Here is a 19,417-nt window from a genome sequence, read left to right on the forward strand (position 1 = left end):
GAGGGTCACCGAGCACTGAAAGAGCCCCTCCTCCCGGGAAGAAGTGGCAGAGGATGGAATGAACCATCCAGGGCTCCCACACTCAAAGACACAACTGGAATCTGAGTTTCCTGGATCTGGCTGCTCCCAAGGAGAGCACATCCTGCAGCACCGAGGCTCACATCCAGCTCGGAGCCAGAGCCTCCCATCTGAGATCCCATTTGGCTCCTGGGGCTGTCTCCCTTTGGCTCCCACACCTGGAGCAGCCCAGCACAAGCGAGGTTGGCACACAGAAATCCTCTTACAGACACATATTCTTTTAGGTAAGCTGGTTTTTCCCCCCTCTCGATTCACTCACAAGAATTAAAACCAGAAAACCCAGGTTAAAATTCTGTCTCTGAAGAATCCGACTGGGCGTCTTCTGTGGCTGATCACACCAACCTCTCTGCAGCCTCCTGCCTCCTTCCTTTTGAAAGGAAATTTCATCAAGGCAGAGCAAACTCACAAAAGTAATGATCAGTATTTTTATTCATACACACTTGCTTTGAAACTACAATTAATATTTAACAAAAGCATTTCATGCAAACAAAGATTGGAGATACTGCGAGTTATGAAACAAACAGACAAAAAAAGATGCTGTAATTTGTACATCAGTCTTGTCCACTACACTTTCAATAGCTATTTTTTTAAAAAAAATCTTCTGAAAAATGAATGGCCTCTCCAAATTTTCTGGTAGCATCTTGCAGATAAATGATATGAAAATAAATAATGTTCTCCTCCATACAAAAACAACATTTGGGTCTTCAAATAATATTAAAAATATTAATGAGCTCAAGGTGGCATTAGTCCATTTTTAAAAAAAAAAAATAAAGTAGCATACAGTCATTTGAGAGGTTTCAGGTGTTCTCTGTATTGTTGTGCAAAACCACAGAGAGCTGGGAAATGCACATTTTAAAAAGAGCCAACAAGCTTCATTTTTTTGAAATTTCTTTTTTTTTTTAACATTCATTTTGATAACATGGGAGAGAACAAATGAAAGGTTTGGGGAATGAGCCATAGATGAAGTTTTTATCACCCCTGCAAGAACATTGCTTTTATACTCCAAGGCCAACAGTGGGTGCAAACACATAATATAATTCGGGTTTTATAAATTGATAGAATTTATAAATTTCTAAATTGATAATATAATTCATGTTTTCAGTGACTTGGGGCTCTCAGCCCAGCACTCAGCACCCAGGGAGCTCCGTGGCTCCCTGGGTGCCAAGCCAGGAGTGTGTGAAGCTCTGAAGGATGGAGCCCGTGGCACTGTCACCTCAAGGGGCTCAGAGAGAAAGAAAAAAAATTCAAATACTTCTCAGGAAAATGTTTGTAAAGCTCATGAACATCATTTTCCTTTCTGTTTAAACGACCCTGTCATTAGTAATTATAAAACTAATGAAAGCATCAGCTGCAGAGTGACCAATGTAACCAGAGTGAGAAATGAGCTTCAGCAGCAGCTGAGTGTCAATGTTGTTGCTACTCATCCTGCACTGCTTCAAATCATTAACAGACTTAATTTATTTATTTAGGTCAACTGACATCAGTGGAAGAAATAAACAGTTTCTGGAGCAGTTTTCTTTTAAATTTGAACCACGGTGTCACAGACAAAGGGGGAAAAGAACCACAACAAAGCACAAAGACACATTTACAACACAGAAGCACATTAAAATATCAACAGAAAATATCGACCTGTCATGGACGGACCAGCTGCACAAAGAACAGAGCTCCTCCTTCAGCAGGAGTCAGTAAAAATGGTACTAAAAAACAGCCGTGCTGTCTTTATTTACCCAAAGGGAATCTCCCCCTCCAAGAACCAGTTCTGCTAAGACTTCCATCGACATGGAATTTTTAAATTGCACATAAAAATCTCAGTAGCTGGAAAAGAGGTAAGTGCAGCTGACCGACACAATCAGCAAGCATCACTCCCCGCCACAGCCTGACTCCAGGTACAAAAGCTGGACTCCAGATTCTGTAAGAAACGTTATCAGATCTGATTTTATTTCTCTTCAAACGGTTTCAGCAGAGTTACTAAAGTTCTATAAAAAAGTAGAAACAGCATGGTATAGCCAGCAGTACCATGTGAATCCAAGAAGCTGATTTAATATTAAAAATCATAATAATAATTACACAACTCTTTTCAGGTTAAAAGTGAATTAGAAACATTGCCTAAGAAGTCCTCACCCCTCCCTGTGGGGTCAGGAGGTGTTTTTCACCCCGTTCCACAGGTGAGGTGAGTGAGGCAGGGAGGTTAACAAGCTGCCCTCTCCCTCTCAAGGTTTTCCTGGGAACAGGAGGGCTGTAGTGCACGATGATTATTCATGATAAGGCTATTGAATTCCCAATTGTTACTGGCACAGGGAGGGAACCGTGCACGGTTATGGAGTCAAATCTTACTTATTTCTGCAGCTCAGCCATTTCAGATCCCATCTGGGAGCGCGGGGCCGAGGGAAAAAAGTGCTTTTTAGTTTGTTTACTTCTTGACTACTTGGCAGCTCAGTGCCCTCCTACAGAGGGGACACATCAAACACGGCCCACACTCACGTTTGCAAAGAGACAAAAAAACCCTATGCACAATAACTTATGCTAACGACTAAAAGAACTGAAAATCACATTAAATATTTCCAGAAGTTTCCTGGCAGGTCCAAAAGCCTACTGTAAACATGCTTTCTACTCGTATCAAAACTTTATTATTGGACTATTATTAAGATGATGATTATTATTATTAATTATTTCCAATGCTATGCTTTGCTAAGGAGGATCTGCCCCCCTGCTCACTGCATGTGTCTCCTATGGCATTTAACTGGGACTGCATCCAGAGGCACCAGCTCAGAAAACACTTTTCAACTGGTACCACTCCATCCTTGGACATGTCATCTTTCCAGCTAGAAGACAAGTTCCTCTCTTGCTCGACCTTATCAATTTCATAGAAGCTCAGCATTATTGGTTTGGATTCACCCCAAAAGGCAGGATGGGTTTCAAAGGCCAGCAGCATTCAGATGTGATGAGGTTTTTTTAAACAACTGCCGATTTCCAGAACAACTTTCTTCAGTTTGTAAAAGGAAATTCAATTGTATTTCTGGAAAGAATGAACAATCAGAAAGCTAAACTGAATTTTTCCTCTAAGCTGGATTAAGGAGTATTTTACCATGGGAATGTGCTCTCTCCTTCTCACATATGTGGTAACCTTGCTCAGGGCACTGACCCTGGCCGCTGGGTGAAATGCTTGTCCTGGAATCCCACCACCCTGCTCTGGTCACTCAAAGGTGCACAAAAGCATCCAGATGCCTGAATAATGACAAAATTTGCCTAGGAGCCAGGTAAATCCCATCTGATCCCTGAAAACCCCTTGGAAGTTTTACAGGGCAGACCTGTGACAGGCAGGAGTGGGGCTGCCCTGGAACCATCTGGGACTGGAGAACAGGGATGGAAACACAGCTCCCAAAACTTCCACCCCATCTTCAGTGCAGTACAATTTTCAATCACAGCTCCCAAAACTTCCACCCCAGGTTCAGTGCAGTACAATTTTCAATCACAGCTCCCTAAACTTCCACCCCAGGTTCAGTGCAGTACAATTTTCAATCACAGCTCCCAAAACTTCCACCCCAGCTTTAAAGCAGTACAATTTTCAATTTGCCTTTTGGGAATCTTGGTGGCAACGTGGGTGTTGGGATTACACTTGCTATCGAACACGAGTGAAAGAGAAGCAGCTCTAATGCCTCTCCTTCTGTTGATACATGTTCTCTAGAAAAACCAAATCTTGTGAAAAATATTATATAAATAACATCTGTCTCTAAAAAGATATGAAAATTCTGGCTGGATTCTTCAGGTTTTCCTTGCCATTTTAAGTTTCTGGATTCTGAGCAGCCAGCGGGAGCTCTCGGGAAAGGTCAGAGCATGTGAGGGCATTGGGAAGAGCAGTGAGGGGTAACACAACTAATCCCTGCCTTATCCAACCCTGCCTTGCTCCTGCAGGATCCTTGAGTTCACAGAACCTTTTCCTAAGTGTTACAGAAACCTCCAGAAGACAGCACACACGTCACAAGCCCGGGGACCTGAGGTAACGGCGTTAGAGAGGAATTTCTGCTTCTACGTCAGAAAAACTGGGAGACAATCATAAAGGCTGAAGAAACTGGGAGTGAGAAGTAGCCAAAAAATGAGCAGGTCTGTCCCCTGTCCCAGTGCCAGACCAGCCGTGTGCCACCGTGTCCTGGTGTGAATAGCACTGATGGTCACCGCTGTGCCAGCAATGGGACTTCCTTGGAAAATCCAGATTTCATCAGGAAAACAGAACTGTGGGAACATCTACCCAGGGGAGCTTCTGCCTTGGTTCAGTTCTGCCCCCGTTCTGCTTTGCTTACTCCCCAAACCTGTATGCTGGTATTTCTCCCAGTATTTTCCTTTTTCAAAAGTGTCTTTTTCATTTCACATTTTAAAAACGAGCACAATGGCGCCTCTTGGCAGACTGGCATAGATGAGAGCCCCTTCTTTACTAACATCTGAGACTCAGTAATCCGTTATCTTAGTTCAGTCTATTATCTTCTACAGCTTGACTTCTACCCAGATTTTACTAAACGTTGTCAGGCTAATAATAATCAGAAAAAAGAAAAAAAGTAATGAATGCTGCATTAGGCCACATGCTTTATGGTGAATACCACTGTTTTTGAAGTACTTAATACACAAAGGAGAAAATGAACTCCCAGTCTTGGCTGACAGCATATTTGACACAGAAGTTTAAAAATTTTGCTCCGAAAATGTCTGAGAAGATTGGAGTCCTGTTTGTCTAGGCAATGATCTGGGTTCCTGTCAGCTGCCCAACGCCCCTCGTGAGCTACACCTTGGAATGTCAGGGTTTGATCACTCCAAGATGCTCCTGGTGGGAGCTGGGGGCACGAAAGGACTGAGACAGGGCAACAGCTGGACTCCTGGAGTGTGGAAATTGCACATCCTGGCCTCGAACCCACGTTTCCCAAGGGCCCTGCAGGTGCAGAAGCTCGACACAGTCGCTCTTCGCATCCAGCCACGCTTCCCTCAACAACTTCCCAACGGAGCCAGGTCAGCCCCCAGGTCCAACCCACCCCTCTGGCTCCCACCTGGCAGGACTGGATCTTTCTGACAGAATCTTTGGCACAGGTTCCACGTTTTATTGTCATAAAAGATAATTAAAAAGTAGGTTCCCCTGCCCACCCCACCCCATTACATGTTCTAGTATAAATTGAAGTATTTTATGGCAAATATCTTACTTTTTTGAATAGGTTTACATGCTGGAAAAATTGTACTCAGTCTGCATGCAGCAACAGAGACATCATGCTTCTGGCATCATCATGCACATCTGACAGACAAAAAGGGCCTGTGGCTGCTAATGGGATCAAGGCAGGAGGGAAAAAAAAAGGGGGAAATGCACCGACTACTATTTTACATGCTGTAACAAAACCAAAATATGCACAAAACATTATTTACTGATATCTGAGTTAATATCATCTGGTAAGTTGTAAGAGGAAATATCAAAATTTTTAATCTAAGTGATAGGAGAGGAGAAGATTGCATTAATTACAGTGTTCATCATTGCAAATAAAGTCTATTTCCTTCTCTGCAAGTAATAAGCAGATGTGAAATGAAAGCCTAATTGAACCTCGTATAAAACCTGCAGGTAGCGATTATTATTTAAAAGTATATCTACTTTAAAAAAAAAGAGATTATACCCTAAGCCAGTAACAATATTCAAAACCTAAAGTAAAAATCAAAACAATAGCAAGAAAACATTTAGCTAAATCTAAATGGTGTCATTCAGAACAAGAACTTCCACAAATAAAGCACAAGTTGTTTTATAAAATTTTTATAATACTCTTTATGCTTGATACGGTTATGTCAATAATATAGATCTGCTTATTATTAACCCTTATTATTAAGAGTTATTACTAAACATGCAAAATTCATTGCATGAAGCATATGTAAAATGTATTAAATTCCATTCTACCAATAAAACGAGTTTTAGGTGCTGCTTCTTTCAGGTTTGATTATTCTACAGCCCTAAGTTTTCTGAATTAGAACTGATTATTTAAGACTAAATCTCACTTGATTTTCATGAGTTATTCTGGAGAAATCAGGAAGTCACTCGGGGCTGCATTTTTTGTTAATTTAGTATACATAATGCTTTCTTCAATTTACTGCCCTACACTGCAGACTATAAATAAACACACGTAAATAAGATTCAAGGAATTACAGTTTTGTTTTATATTCCAGGTTAATAAATTTCATAGTAAAATCTTGGTATTAGAACCAGTTAACAGTAAACTTGAGGAGTGGTGTAAATTAAACCAACTGAACAGACAATGGCACCCTGGATCACAGAATAATCTCATGGAGATTAAAAATTCACAAAAGTATTATTAAAATTATTACTATTATCATCGTAATTATATTATTATCATTATTATTAAAGACAAAATTTCACCCTTGAGTTTATCACATGCTACTCTTAGCACAAATCCTAGAGATGCGGCCACCACCGGAGCGCTTTTATTTGGGATCTTACAGCATCGGTTCGCCAGGCCTCAGGGTCTAATTTGATTTCGTTCCCCCTCCCACCCATTCCCAACTATTTCTTTTTTTTTCCTGCCGTATTTTGCAAACGCTTTCCGCAATGTTTTTGCAATGCCTCTCCCCTCTGGAGCTGACCCCGCTCAGTCTCTGGATCTGTCCCCGAGGTCTCCTGGGAGCGCGGGGATGACGCTCCCACCTCCCGGCATCCGCCCCCAAGGAATGAACACTCGAGGTGGCTTCTCCTTCAGACCACGTGTCAGACGCTTTTCCAACACAACAGAGTGGAAAAGGGAGCAAAAGGACAGTGGGAAGTTACAAAATATAGAACGTACCAAACACGGGTAAGTTTCAACAAGTCAGTGGCGACTCCTAGAAGAAAAAGTGGGCACCGTGCACTAATTTATCTCCTGTTAAGACAACATCTGCAAAGCCCAAATCCTGACTGAGTGGCCCTTCCCTCATCTTACACCCTCTAACCCTACAATTTCCAGGCCCAAATGGAATCAACAAGGCGAAAGCCTAAAAATTGTAGGGTTACAACTGTTCCCCGCGGCGGGATTTGTTCTGCTGTTTCATGCTACATTTTCTACCAGGGAGTGCACGAACTGGGGGTTGACGTAAGAGAACCCTTCAAAATCCGTTTGGTCTATGTTGGCAATGACCAGCTGATCTGGAGGCGTCAACACCGGCTGTCCTCGTGTGAAGAACTTATCGAAGTTTTCAGCCCCTTTGCCGCACTGCAAGGAAAGAGAAAAGCAGGAAAAAAGGCTGAGAAAAGCCGGCAATACAACAGCAGAGTCGTCAGGATACATGCAAGGCTTTCCCTCGTTTCTTACGAATAGGGAAAGCCTACTCGTAAGGGAAAATAGAGGGAAAATTTTCTTTTCAGCTGTTTTGACAAAAAATTCCCAGACAAACAGTGAAGTTTTAATAGCTGAATCCTGATAAAAAGCAGTCAGAAAGCTTTCCATCCGTCAGCAGGAGGTGACGAGATAAAGAGGCTTAAATATTCAGCATGACTAGGATACAAAAGGAAAAAGGAAATTTTTTTATAAACATATGTTGGCAAGAGATACTTTCTTTGTCAAGTCGTTTCATTCTTTTTAAAAGCTTTACAACACAAAATTAAATTTTTCCTATTAGTCTCCGTTTCCTTTATGATCTGCAAAAAAGCTTAATGCATTTTAATTAAATTTCATTTATGTGCTTTGAGTCCTCACTGAACAGGGTATAAATTATAAATTCATAAATGACAGCAGGGCCTCAGTCCTTGGGATGGCAGGAGGGCTGGGCAGGGAGCACATCCCGGGACAGATCCTTGCTCCAAAACTTGCTATCACGCGTTTTCTCCTTTATTTTCTTAAGAGACTCATTTTTGGGCAAAGTCCAGCCAAGAAGGGGGTTAAATACAGCTACAGCCTGAGCACAACTCCTTCAGAACAGAAAACAAAAGAAACCAAGTTTGTAGAAAGAAGAGTTTTGAGGAACGCAGAAAAGACTTGATAAGCAGGGAAGTTTTAATCCTGAAAAATAGGAAGGTGGGTACCGGAATGAAATTAGCTTGTATGCAAAAAAAAAAAAAAAAAAAAAAAGAATATTTGAGGAAATTTAGGTATTGAATATTGTGTAGAGGTAGGGAACTGGTAAATGTGCTCATCTCAAAACTACTGTAACAGATCCTTGGACAAAGCAGGTGTGGGATAAAGGCAGTGAATGTTTCTTCCTGTTGCTCCTGACCCTTTCCTTTCTGTCCATCCCTTCAGCATCCCTGCACGTGAATATAAAGGGTAAAATTACATTATTATCTTCAGACTCAGAGCATAACTCAGAAAGGGCAGAATATGGCTTGTACAATAGACCAATATTAAACATTGATATTTTTTCCTGAATTAATGCAACACGAGTGAATCTGTGCATTTGTGGGAGGATGCACTTGAGAGGGGCCCACTGAGGGGATTCAGAGTGAGAGGTTTGGAAAGAGCCCAGTCAGGGTTTCCAACCTCCTCACAGAGCACCTGGCAGGTGCCAGGCTGGCCCTGCCATCTGAGCTGAGCTCACAGAACTTCGGCTGCCTCGGGCACACGTTGGCTCCTATTTCTGACAACGAGCACGTGCTCAGGTCCTGGAGCCCAGGGCTCACAGAGGACACTTGTCCAGCCTTGGAAGAACACCAGCACAAGGACACTGCACCACGCTCAAGCTAACGGGGCTCAGCTTTCTCCACCCAGGGTTCTGCACCACTCATCGAGTGCCCACTGAGCCTCTGCATTTTGGGAGAGAATCTCTGGAAAATAAGAATGGGAAGAGCTGAGCCCTGATAAGGAAAAAAACCTCTGAATTATTGGCATGATAGCTCATGTAGCCCCAAATGAAATCAAATTAATTTAGAGGCACAACAGCCAGCTCAGAGCAGCCACAAAAGGAAATTTTTTCATTGCTAAAAAGGAAGTTTTTGCTAAAAGGATGCTCAACAGATAAGCATCATCCTGTAAAAAAATTATGCTATTTTCTTTCTTTTTAAATTTTTTTTCCCTCTTCTTTTCTTTCAGCAAGTGGAAAGTATTCAAACAAGCTGGACATTGAAATCAAAGTTCCTGAGACCATTAGGTCTCTCACTATTGCTTATGCTAATAGAGGCTAAGAAATAAATCACACAAAACATGGGTATATTTTGGGTGCAAACAGAGTAACTAATAAATAAAATTATATCTTCAATGATACAATCTTCACATGAAAGAGTAGCACTGCCGTTGTGAACCTTAAGGCAGTGTTAGAGTACAATTGAAATTACAGGACTCCTCAAACCCCTGAAATCGGAAATGTCCTTGCCAAATAATCTTCTATAGCCTCTAACCTGTGAAATGTCAGTCAGGAAGGGAATATGTTATTGATAGAACCCAACTGCTGACCCCAAATCTGCAGCTCTTTGTTCAAGTAAGGGCTGTGGAAGCAGCAGGATTATTCCTGCAGGAAAGCACTTCCTAGAGAAGATGCACCTACAAAGGTTTCCTAAAAAAAAAAAAAAATCACCCCACACAAAGCCTATAAATACATCCATATCTTCAAATAGAATAAGGGTTGTGTGTTTTTTGTTTTCTAAAATCAATATCCAGCCCTGGAAGGATTTAAAACTTGTGTAGAGACGGTGTTTAGGGACATGGGTTAGTGGTGGGCTCGGCAGTTCTGGGATAATGTTTGTAACTCAGGTTCTTTTCTAACCTAAACAATTCTATAATTGTATGATACTGATACAAATAGAATCAGCACTCACCATAAACAAGTTGTGCACAGGGTATGGAAATACTAGACTTGGGTTTTAGTTATTTTTGTCTAGGAGAGTCGGGCTCGGTGTGAATCCGCCTCGGTGTATTTTAATAGCAGCCTGTGCAAACAAACCAGGTCATGATAACCAGGGAGACAGAGCACAGCTGCTCTGAGGAGGAGCCAGGATCTGCCAGGAAGCTCGGATGGAACCAGACCACACTTCAAGCTTTTAGCACCTTCATGCTGGTGTTACTTTTAACTTCAAGGAGACTCTAAGCACTCAGCTCCTGAGCTAATAAAACTTACAGATGTGAAGGTAGATCTGCTTTATGATCAGCTTTAAGTTTGACTTGAGAAGCGTGTAATAAAAATCTTCCATAAAATACGCTCTAAGAGCTCCCCTTTGCACAGCCAGCTCTGGGAATGGGCTGGGCAGGGCTGGCAGCACCACACAAGTTCTTCACTTATTTACATCCCTCTCTGCATGCAAAATCCACACCATAGCAGAAAGGTATTTCCTTTAGCAATAAACACCCTTCTCAGCTGTAAGTCTCCTCCTACTGATGCCAAAAAGTCATTTGTATGAAAAAAGTGAAGAATAATTCAGGTATTGGTGTCCCTCTGTTCATTAGTCTGTGATACCTCACTGGTGTGTCTGTATTGGCAAATAAATCAGTGTAAAGAGCAGCCACCCCACACCTGAAGTGCTAAAGCCAGCCAGCATTCTCAGCTGAAAAATAAAAGGGTTACAGAAGAAAGGCTCAATGTGAGGACATAAAAATTTACAGCAGTTCCTTAAAGCTTGTGTTCTTGTGTGCAAACTCCTCTCTTTGCCTGTCAGTAAAGCACAGAACATGCTGAATGAAATTCTGGCTCAACAAGCAAAGCTGTTCCAATTCTATTTTGCAAGGACATTTTTCCACTTGCTTGGATTTCTAAAATGTTCCTGTAGATACATGTGTGCAAACCAGTAATAAACACGGAAAATAAACCAGGGATTAATCCTGCAAACTGACCAGACATCACTGTAGGATGGGGAATAAAACCCCCTGTGCAGGGCAGCCAGCCATGGAGGAAATTCACCCCTCTAATCCAACTCCTTCAGTCAGATCCCAGCTTTCGATGCTGCTCAGAGGAGACAGCTGTTACCCACACTTATTACCAGTCTCAAGTGCTTGATGTGGATGTGCCAATTTTCCCCGTTTTCAGCTCCTCACGTCACCTTCCAGGCAGGGCTCAAACCACTGCCAGGCTTTTTTGCAAGGCACAAAGTTCCCCAGGTTACAGCCCACGGTGCCAAACACACGAGCAGGCTCACAGACAGCTCTGCCCTTATCAAATTGCCTCGTTTTAGCCGTGCCCCAGATCTGCAGTCTCACCCCACGGGGAGCAGGGCTGCAGTCACAGCCGCGGAGGGAAGGACCTGGCACCTCACTCACCACTTTAGGTTTGAAAGGTGGCTGAATCTCTCTGCTCTCCAATTTTTCCCAGTCAATTCTCCTGAAGAAAGCGTGTTCCCTGATGTCTCTTTCACCTTCCAGGCCACAGCCAAGGCGTTTTGCAGGATGTTTAGTCATTAGCTGTTGGGAAGAAAAACACCAAACCGTTCAATTTAATGCTGGAAGGAAAGTGAGAGTGCATTTCACCTGCTTGCAGTGCTCCTGCTCCTCTCCTGAAGATACACACTGCTAATAAAATTGTTTTAAAAAGCTAAAATGAATATTTTGAAGGATTTTCTTGTTTTATTACTGGAGACAGCAAATCAGCAGCAAAATTAGGGGCTGCACTGGGGAAATTTTTCCCAGTGGGCAAAGGTTGCTGCTGAGGTGCAGGGGGTGCCCAGGACACGCTGCCGTCCCTGCTGGCTCACAACTCCCTCCTGAATTTCACCTCCAATCTCTAGTTCAATCTTACAGATCCCCAGAACAGCTCCTGCCCCAAACTGAACAATCAATTAAACATCATAAATTCCAATGCACTAAAGCTCCCTGAAGTACAACCCCCCCCCACATTCCCATTTCATTTTTCTGGAGCTTGTTCAAGACATCTCATTACAGAGCCTCCAATTCTTTGGCACCCAGCTGACAACATCTAATCTGTGTTTCCTCCCTTGCATTCTTAATGACATCCTGGTCAATACTATACCCAGTTACAGAGATTAAACAGACTTAGAAAAAAAAAAACAGCCCCAAATCACCAGCCTGGTGTGCTTAGAAACTGGAATGTGCTCCCTAATTAACAAGTTCCTCAGCATTCTCCAATTGGTGTGTACACTGGGAATTGTTCAATGTAGCCTTAAACTCTCAGTTCCAGCTTTGTGGGGACTTTTTGAAGCTCCTTTACAAATTATATATAATTAATGTACTGCTGGGAGTGATATCTCAACAGATCTTCTTAAAACCTCAGCACCACTTTAGTCTCCTTCCAAATGTTGTGTTGATCTGACTCCAGTTTTGAACCTAAAATAAAAGTGACTCTAAGCAGGTTTGGGAAGTGGTTGTGCACTGGGCAGGAATCACAACCTTCTTCAAGATTAACAGCAATGTTCCCATTTTTGTTACCTTTTCCAAACCCCTTGCTTTAACAGTAGGTGATAACTAAGAAAACGGGAGTATTGATTCCCGTAGTTTTAATTCTTTCCAAAGTTGTTGCATTTACCAAACCAACAAACTCTCAATCAGTGGAATGGAAGTCAAGCAGACAAATCAATTCCAAGAGCAGAGTGGCCACGTTTGTCTTGCCCAATGGTGCCCAGTCCTGGGATTGCTGAGCTACCACTGACTGCAAGGGTCAGAAACTTTCTTGTATTGACTTCTTAGCTCAGGAAAAAGTCCCACTGAAACCTGAGATTAATCTGGCAGTTTAATGCAGATGAAGACCATGTCAGTATCACAGAGACTTGCCCAAAATCTCAAGGTGCAGGGTAATTTTAGCCTTCTGCCCTCCCTTGACATAAGCACCCAGAAAGCAGCAAACAGAGGAGCTGAAAACAGGGCAATTGCACCAGGTTCAGACTGTGCTGTTTGAATGCGTGATTTTCACAAGGCAACAATCTGAATGTACTTTACAAAAATACATCGTGTGTATTTTTTGTTGGCCAGCACATCTACACTGGGATAAGCTCCAAAATTAGCTTGGTCTTTCATTTTACCTTCTTGTTCTAAACACCTTTTCTTTTCCTTGGTGATTTTCTTTAATGGACTCATATCCAGCTCACATATAATACTTCATAAATGGTTGAAAAGTATAGGAAGACTGCAAATATCAAATTAACTAAGTGTAGTGGTGTTTTATCAGTGTAAGTCAGACATCAAATAACCCATTACAGGTGGTGGGTTGGAAAAACTGCAGACTGATCCTGCTCTGGAGAATCACGTGGAATCAAAGGAAAGTCAAATTAATTCTTTCTTCCTAAACTAATCCCCTGAAGCCAAATCTATTATTTTCCTCAAAAGTAAAAAAAAAAAAAAAAAAATAGTATCTAAGACCAATTTTAGGCCACACAGGTACCACCGGGTCAGAATTTCCCCAATGTTTCCTTGCATTTATGCTGAAGATTTTCACATCATCTCATCTTCACCTACATTTAAAAATGATTCTCCTAAAATCTTGTGTTCTGATCCTGTCATTAGGCATTCTGGGCTGAGGACTTGCTGGAGTACCTCCAGCCAAGCTGAGAAATCTCACCCTGCAAAAGTGGGGCTGTTCTGCCGCGGGCCGAGAGGCAAAGCAGGGGGAGAATCTTCACTCCATGGTCCTGTTTATAAATTCTGCTCTGGATTTGGCAGCTACTCATTCTGACATTTGTTCTTTCCATAAAACAAGCAGGCACCGCGGGAAGAGCCCAGCACTTACCAGTGACACCAAGTGACAACACAGCCTGACAGAAGTTGTCTTTTAAATACTACAGTGCTGTGTCGGAGCCAGGCAAACCCAGCCCTTCACAAGGATTGCCAAAAAGGAACTTAATGATAAATAACATTTTCTCTCACCCCCTTGCAGATGGAGACAGCTTCTTTGGACAGCGATTTTGGGTAGGAAACATTATGCTCCATTATGGACTGGAAGAGTTCGTCTTCATCTTCCCCATCAAATGGAGGCTGTTGAAAACAAATCACAAGTGAGTAACTTACTGGGTTTTCCTTTCTATGTTTTTAAATTCTCCACTTTTTATGAAATGGTATGACAACACCATGCCTAAAGAGATCCATATACAGCAGGGCTCCTTGCCCAGGAACATCCCCCAAACTCGCAGCAATCTGCAGCCTGGATATCTGCAGACCCAGAAGTTCAGTGTTTGACAGTCTCAGATCAAAATCAAGGAGAAATGTTCATTTCTGTCCCCAGAATGGCAGCCAGGTTAATGAAGTGTGTGCAGGATTATCTTTGTGATCGGCTTTCATCAGTTTTGAAAGCTACTGTGCACCAGACAGGCAAAACACTTCAAAGAGTGAAGTTTGGAGAATAACTCTCAATTACCTTGTGCTAAGGTACATCCATTCCTCACTGAATTCCAGTAAAACTCCACTTTGTTTTATGTCACAGCTGCAGATTCTGCTTCTGAGGCTATCATAAGAGAGGGCTGCACTCTATTATAAAATACAGGGACAGGAAAGTGCCCATGGATAAATTCCCAAGATATGGGCCATGTGCAAGACCCAGCTAATAGCAAATCTCCTTTCCTGCCAAGCATTCAGATGGCCAATATTTGCAATTCAGCCTGCAAATGTTAACAGCTGCAATTGCTACACATTAAAACTTCTAAAAGGTCCACTGGAATTTCACAGGGAAACTCTTAAAGAAGGCATTCGTTACAAATGTATGTTTTAAATTTGGGAAATGCCTACCTTTACCTAACACTCACCAAAATCCAACTGGAGGGATCTTTTTCAACTCAAGACTAACAGAATTCCTGGAAGCGGGTGCTTATCTGCCATTTATGGCAGCACAGTGTTGCTTCCCTCCCCGAGTGACTCAGAGAGCAGCCTCTCATTATCTGTGCAGAATGAGGCGTCTGTAACTGAGCACATTTCCCGGTGCTGAGACCCACATTTTACCCCCAGGACATACAGTACAAAAACTGTATTCTTGGGACTTAACTGCAATGCAGAGCTTATACACACACTCTTATTATGCTTCCCTGTGGTTTCAAACTCCTAAATGGTATTTCTTCCACTTGACATGCATTTTCCTGCTCAAGTGTCTCCCTTTCAATTCTGAAGATGGTTATTTATAACATTATTGCAGTACAAAGGAGCCGTATTCAAAGGCAGAGCTTGATTATGTGGGTGCAACATAAAGAGCTTAAAGCCTAAATACATTCTCCGTTGAGTCAGTCAAGAGTACAAGGAGATAACAGCAGAATGAAAGGCTTCAATCTTATCCTGTAATGGTCTAAACCTTTAGGGAGCCTTGAAACAGAGCAGCCTTGGAGGGCAGGAGGAGGTCACAGCACGGGAGGGGGAATCTTACCTGGCCAGCCAACATCTCATAGAGCAGCACACCATATGCCCACCAATCCACCGACTTCCCATAGGGCTGGTACGCAATAATCTGCATAATCACAAAAAGAAACAAAGGAAAAAACCTGTGTTAACTAACCCCCAGCCTTGTGGCATATTAGGTACGTGAGTGACATGCAGAGAGGGACAGATTTCCTTGGAAAAGGCCAGAAAGACAATCCTGTAATCCTCACTCCAGCTAATCACGGGTTTCAGTGGGAGTCGGATTGTTTTGCAAGTGTGAGTCTAAACCCACCCACGCCCTTGGTACCCTTATATGGTGGAAAATGCAGCTCTCAGGAGCTCTTGGGATGTGCATTCGAGGGCAAAGGAGGAAGTACAGCAGCACAATGCAGGAGACAAGGCAAAACTCATTGTGTCAAAGTTTGAAATCATGAAGCTCACTTAACTTATGGGCTATCAATAATTAGACCTTTCTTTTCAATATTTGTATTTTTGTTCTGCTGTAAAAGGAATCAAAATTTAGGAAAAGAACAAAACTCCAAAAATCCCAGTCAAGTTTTCCCAAGCCACATGATTGTGCTACTCAGTACGAAGTACCAACTACACCAAAAAGAAAGGGGGTTCTGCTGTTCAGACTAATGGAAATGTCAAGTATTTTCCATGCTCTGGGTTCACATCTGACTCACAGAGCAGTACAAATTGAGTTCTGACACAAGGAGAGGCTGCAAGTGCCAGCAGCATCCAGGTCCCTTCCTGCATCATCCTCTTTAATTGAGGCCTCCTCGGAGATCAGTGTTCATTTATTTAAGAGCTGCATTTGGTGATGGGGTGGAGGAGCTTGGAGGTGCAGGTGTTCCTCAGATCTCTTCCTAAATAACTGTGAAGGGATGCTGTGAGTTGTTGCCCTGATTTTCAGTCTTCTGAATGTTTGCATTTTTGTAGTGGAGTTTCTCACGGATTGTAACATAAACAAAGTGATTGTTTTCGCATTCTTCTCTGGAGGAGGGACAATTGATGGACTTCTAGTTTAACCAGTGGGGTTGGAGAGGTGGCAACCTCATTCTCCAATCTCTCATCATTGTCCAGAATCTATATAAATGGAGGTCGAGAAATAAATGCTCTTTTTGCTCTGACAACCTGACTGCGTGAGTGTCGTTCTTTTCGTGTTCGTCTAGCGACATGAACTGTGAAGGGATGCAGGACATCCCAGCCCCTGCCCAACCCCACTGAAGGCACCACCAGAGCCTCCAACATCTCTACTCCACTGGAATGAGCAGGGAACTGAGGCAGTCAGAACTCCAGAGGGGCTTGCATCTCATTTTCCTGTTTGCTTGTGTTTTTATTCACTGTGAAATAAATTGCCCGGTCAAGTACACATCACACATCCTAAATTTTTTAGTTGTCTGAAAGAGAAGTTGAACTGCCAAGTTCCACAGTTGCTCAGGAAAATAGTGAGTCACCAGTGCAATAAAGCAGGACTGCCTGGCTACTGAATAAAATTATGGTCTCTGTGTGGATATATGTCCTTGCTGTATCCTGAGATACAGCAGCACACGACTTAAAAATTACTGCAATGTTTCTAACCGAAGGATTTCAAAATCAATTGTGCTTTGGAATATATTAGACAACCAGAGATAATAACAAGATTCTCATCTGGAAGGGCCAACGTAAAGGCAGTCTATATTAGTTGTCTCTTAGCAGTAATATGGGATTAAAAATATATATTTGGGACATTCATTTCATCTTCTAGTAGTTGCCATACTTGGTTACTTTCCCTTCCATTTCCATCACCAGTAAGTTCCCACTGGAATCAATATTGCCTTTTGAAACACAAAACGCTTTCAAACTTTCATCCAGGAAAAATACTGGCCTTTACACACAGAAAATGACAAAACATTTCATCCTCAGTCCTTCTCTGACAATGTCTCCCTGCCTTGTGGAGAAGAGTATTTTATATAAAAGAGGGGATATTTTTCAGGTCATTGATTTGTAAGGGCAGAGCATTTTGTACAACAAGTGCAGTCCAGGTATGTGGGTTTTGGGAGGAACAGTTTCTTTCAATTAGCAAATGAGAAAAAGATGGATCCACAGCAGTGAGAAAGAAAAAGCTGCCACACTGCCAAGGTTCTGTACCTGGCAGCCAGGTCTGTCCAGGAGCACACAGTCCACCTGTGTCCCTCTTGTGAAGGAGTTTGATGGGATTACTGAGAGGAGGAAATCACTTAAATGCTGCAGCGCAATGTCCTACAGTGAAAGCTGTACCAAAGCACAGACGCATTGATGCTGATTTTTATCCAGCAGGAGGTGAGTCAAGGCTGGGTTCTGTAAACAGCATTTCCATCACGGAATGCAACCTCCCCAATGAAATCTTTGGGAGAGAATATCAAACAGAATCCTCAGGAGAGGCAGAATTAACACGGAAAAAAGCTCCAACGGATGGTCAGAATCACTCCAAGTTTTCTGCTGTTTGATGCCACATCTGATGAACAGAGCAGTGCCCCTCTGAGCTGGCACACACCTCCCTCACCTGAGCCAGTCTGTGAAGGAAGAGTGTGAATTGAGATGTGAATACAGCCACCAAGGCTGGAAAAGTCCCACTGCAAATGCAACGACAACACCTTTTTCATTCAATTATCTCCATGCAGGAAAAGGTGGTGCTGTCACTGCTCCTGTACCCAGGGAGTTTTCTTCCTTTAATCCCATCTAAGTACACCCAGTTTGAATCAGCAGCTTGGTCCTGGTGAGGCTGTGGCACCAGGGAAACCCAGAGCAGCTGTTGATTCCGCAGTGAGCGCGTCCTGCGTAGAACCCGCAGATAAACTCCTCACCCTGGAGCTGCTCACAGCATTAATTGGGAAGTGCAAACCAGAGGGAAGAATGCTCACTTCAAGGGAGGAGTTACACGTGGGAGGAAGCAGATGAGCCTTCAGTGTACAGGCAAACATGCATTGGTACAAAGTCAGCAAGTTCTAAACGCTGTGTTTTCAGTAGTTCCCTCCCCATCGCCCAGAATTCATCGTGTGTTACCTCCCAGCTGCTGCACTCAAAGCCATCCCTGCCTGCCTGGCAGCAGCTGCCAGAGTCATTCTATCTGCTTGTAAAAATTTTGGCATCCTTTAGAGCAAATGGGGGTATGTGGACATGTCCTTCTCTCTCACCACGGTGTGCAGAGCAGACCCAGAGCAGTGAGGGAGTTCCTGTCCCTAGAAATGAAGACCTGCACCCTCCTCCACCTATGATTCCTGATTTTCACCGGCCAGGCAGCAGTGGAAATCCTTCCTTCCCCTCCTTCTCCATCAATAATTTTAATGATTGCCCTTTTCATGTCCTTTTGCATTTCAAATGTCCCATTTTACCCATCTATTGCCATGCATGAAGAGCTCTGCCTTTCCAGGTTCTGTGGATTTGAGCACACAGAAAGAGCTCAGGAATTTCTCTCATCAAGCAAAATTGGCAGAAGGAGTTGCTTTTTTTTCTTTTTTTTTCTCTATTTTGCCTCCAAGGAAGGCACAGTTAATAGCAGGACACAGAGATTAATATCAGCAATTTGTAGGAATGTTTAGATCATTGCAGCTAGTAGCCAGTTGGGATGAAAAGATTATATCCCAGAGGCATGAGGAAATCTGTTGTGAGCATATATGATGTGTGCTGGAAAAGTTAAAACTCAGTTATTAAAAGAAATAAATTATTACTAGCACAAGAAACAGTCAAATGCACTTTCTAAACCTTTTTGCCTCCCACAATAACGGCAGATTCAAGGTTGGAACTGAAGGTCTTGAGGCTGTGAGCTGGAAGAGAAGGGAAATGGAGTTTCTAATTTAAATTCCTCTGAAATTCAAAATCAGCACTGTGGCTCCTGCAGGGATGCTGATGGTGGGGCTCTGTGCTGGCAGAATTCCTTCCCCCTAATCCTCCTGACATCCATCTCCTCCTTCTCTCTTGACTGGTCAAGGAAACACAAAGTGCTAATTGATTTCACAGCTATTTTACCACTCCGACCACAAATATTTTAAGTTCAGCACATCAGGAAATACTCTGTACAAGATAACCACTTTGTGCCTGAGAGAAGCTGTCAGACCTGGGATCCCACCAGTTTAACCTCTGCACATTCCTCAAATTGCACAGCGTAG

The 19,417-nt window shown here is 42.7% G+C and overlaps 1 protein-coding gene across 3 annotated transcripts in view; it reads right to left on the minus strand.

Moving 5' to 3' along the window:
• Positions 1–489: 489 nt before the first annotated feature.
• Positions 490–19,417, minus strand: part of PRKCA (protein kinase C alpha) — a 146,701-nt gene continuing 127,773 nt past the window's right edge. For all 3 annotated transcript variants that reach the window (XM_040081398.2, XM_040081397.2, XM_040081396.2), the window contains 4 exons: positions 15,295–15,375; positions 13,815–13,922; positions 11,262–11,402; positions 490–7,295 (listed from right to left, as the gene is read on the minus strand). In XM_040081398.2, coding sequence (XP_039937332.1) covers positions 7,131–7,295; positions 11,262–11,402; positions 13,815–13,922; positions 15,295–15,375 — 495 coding nt within the window. In that variant the 3' untranslated portion in view covers positions 490–7,130. The remainder of the gene's footprint in view (positions 7,296–11,261; positions 11,403–13,814; positions 13,923–15,294; positions 15,376–19,417) is intronic.

This window comes from Hirundo rustica, chromosome 18 (assembly GCF_015227805.2).
Source record: "Hirundo rustica isolate bHirRus1 chromosome 18, bHirRus1.pri.v3, whole genome shotgun sequence".
Lineage (NCBI taxonomy): Eukaryota > Metazoa > Chordata > Aves > Passeriformes > Hirundinidae > Hirundo > Hirundo rustica.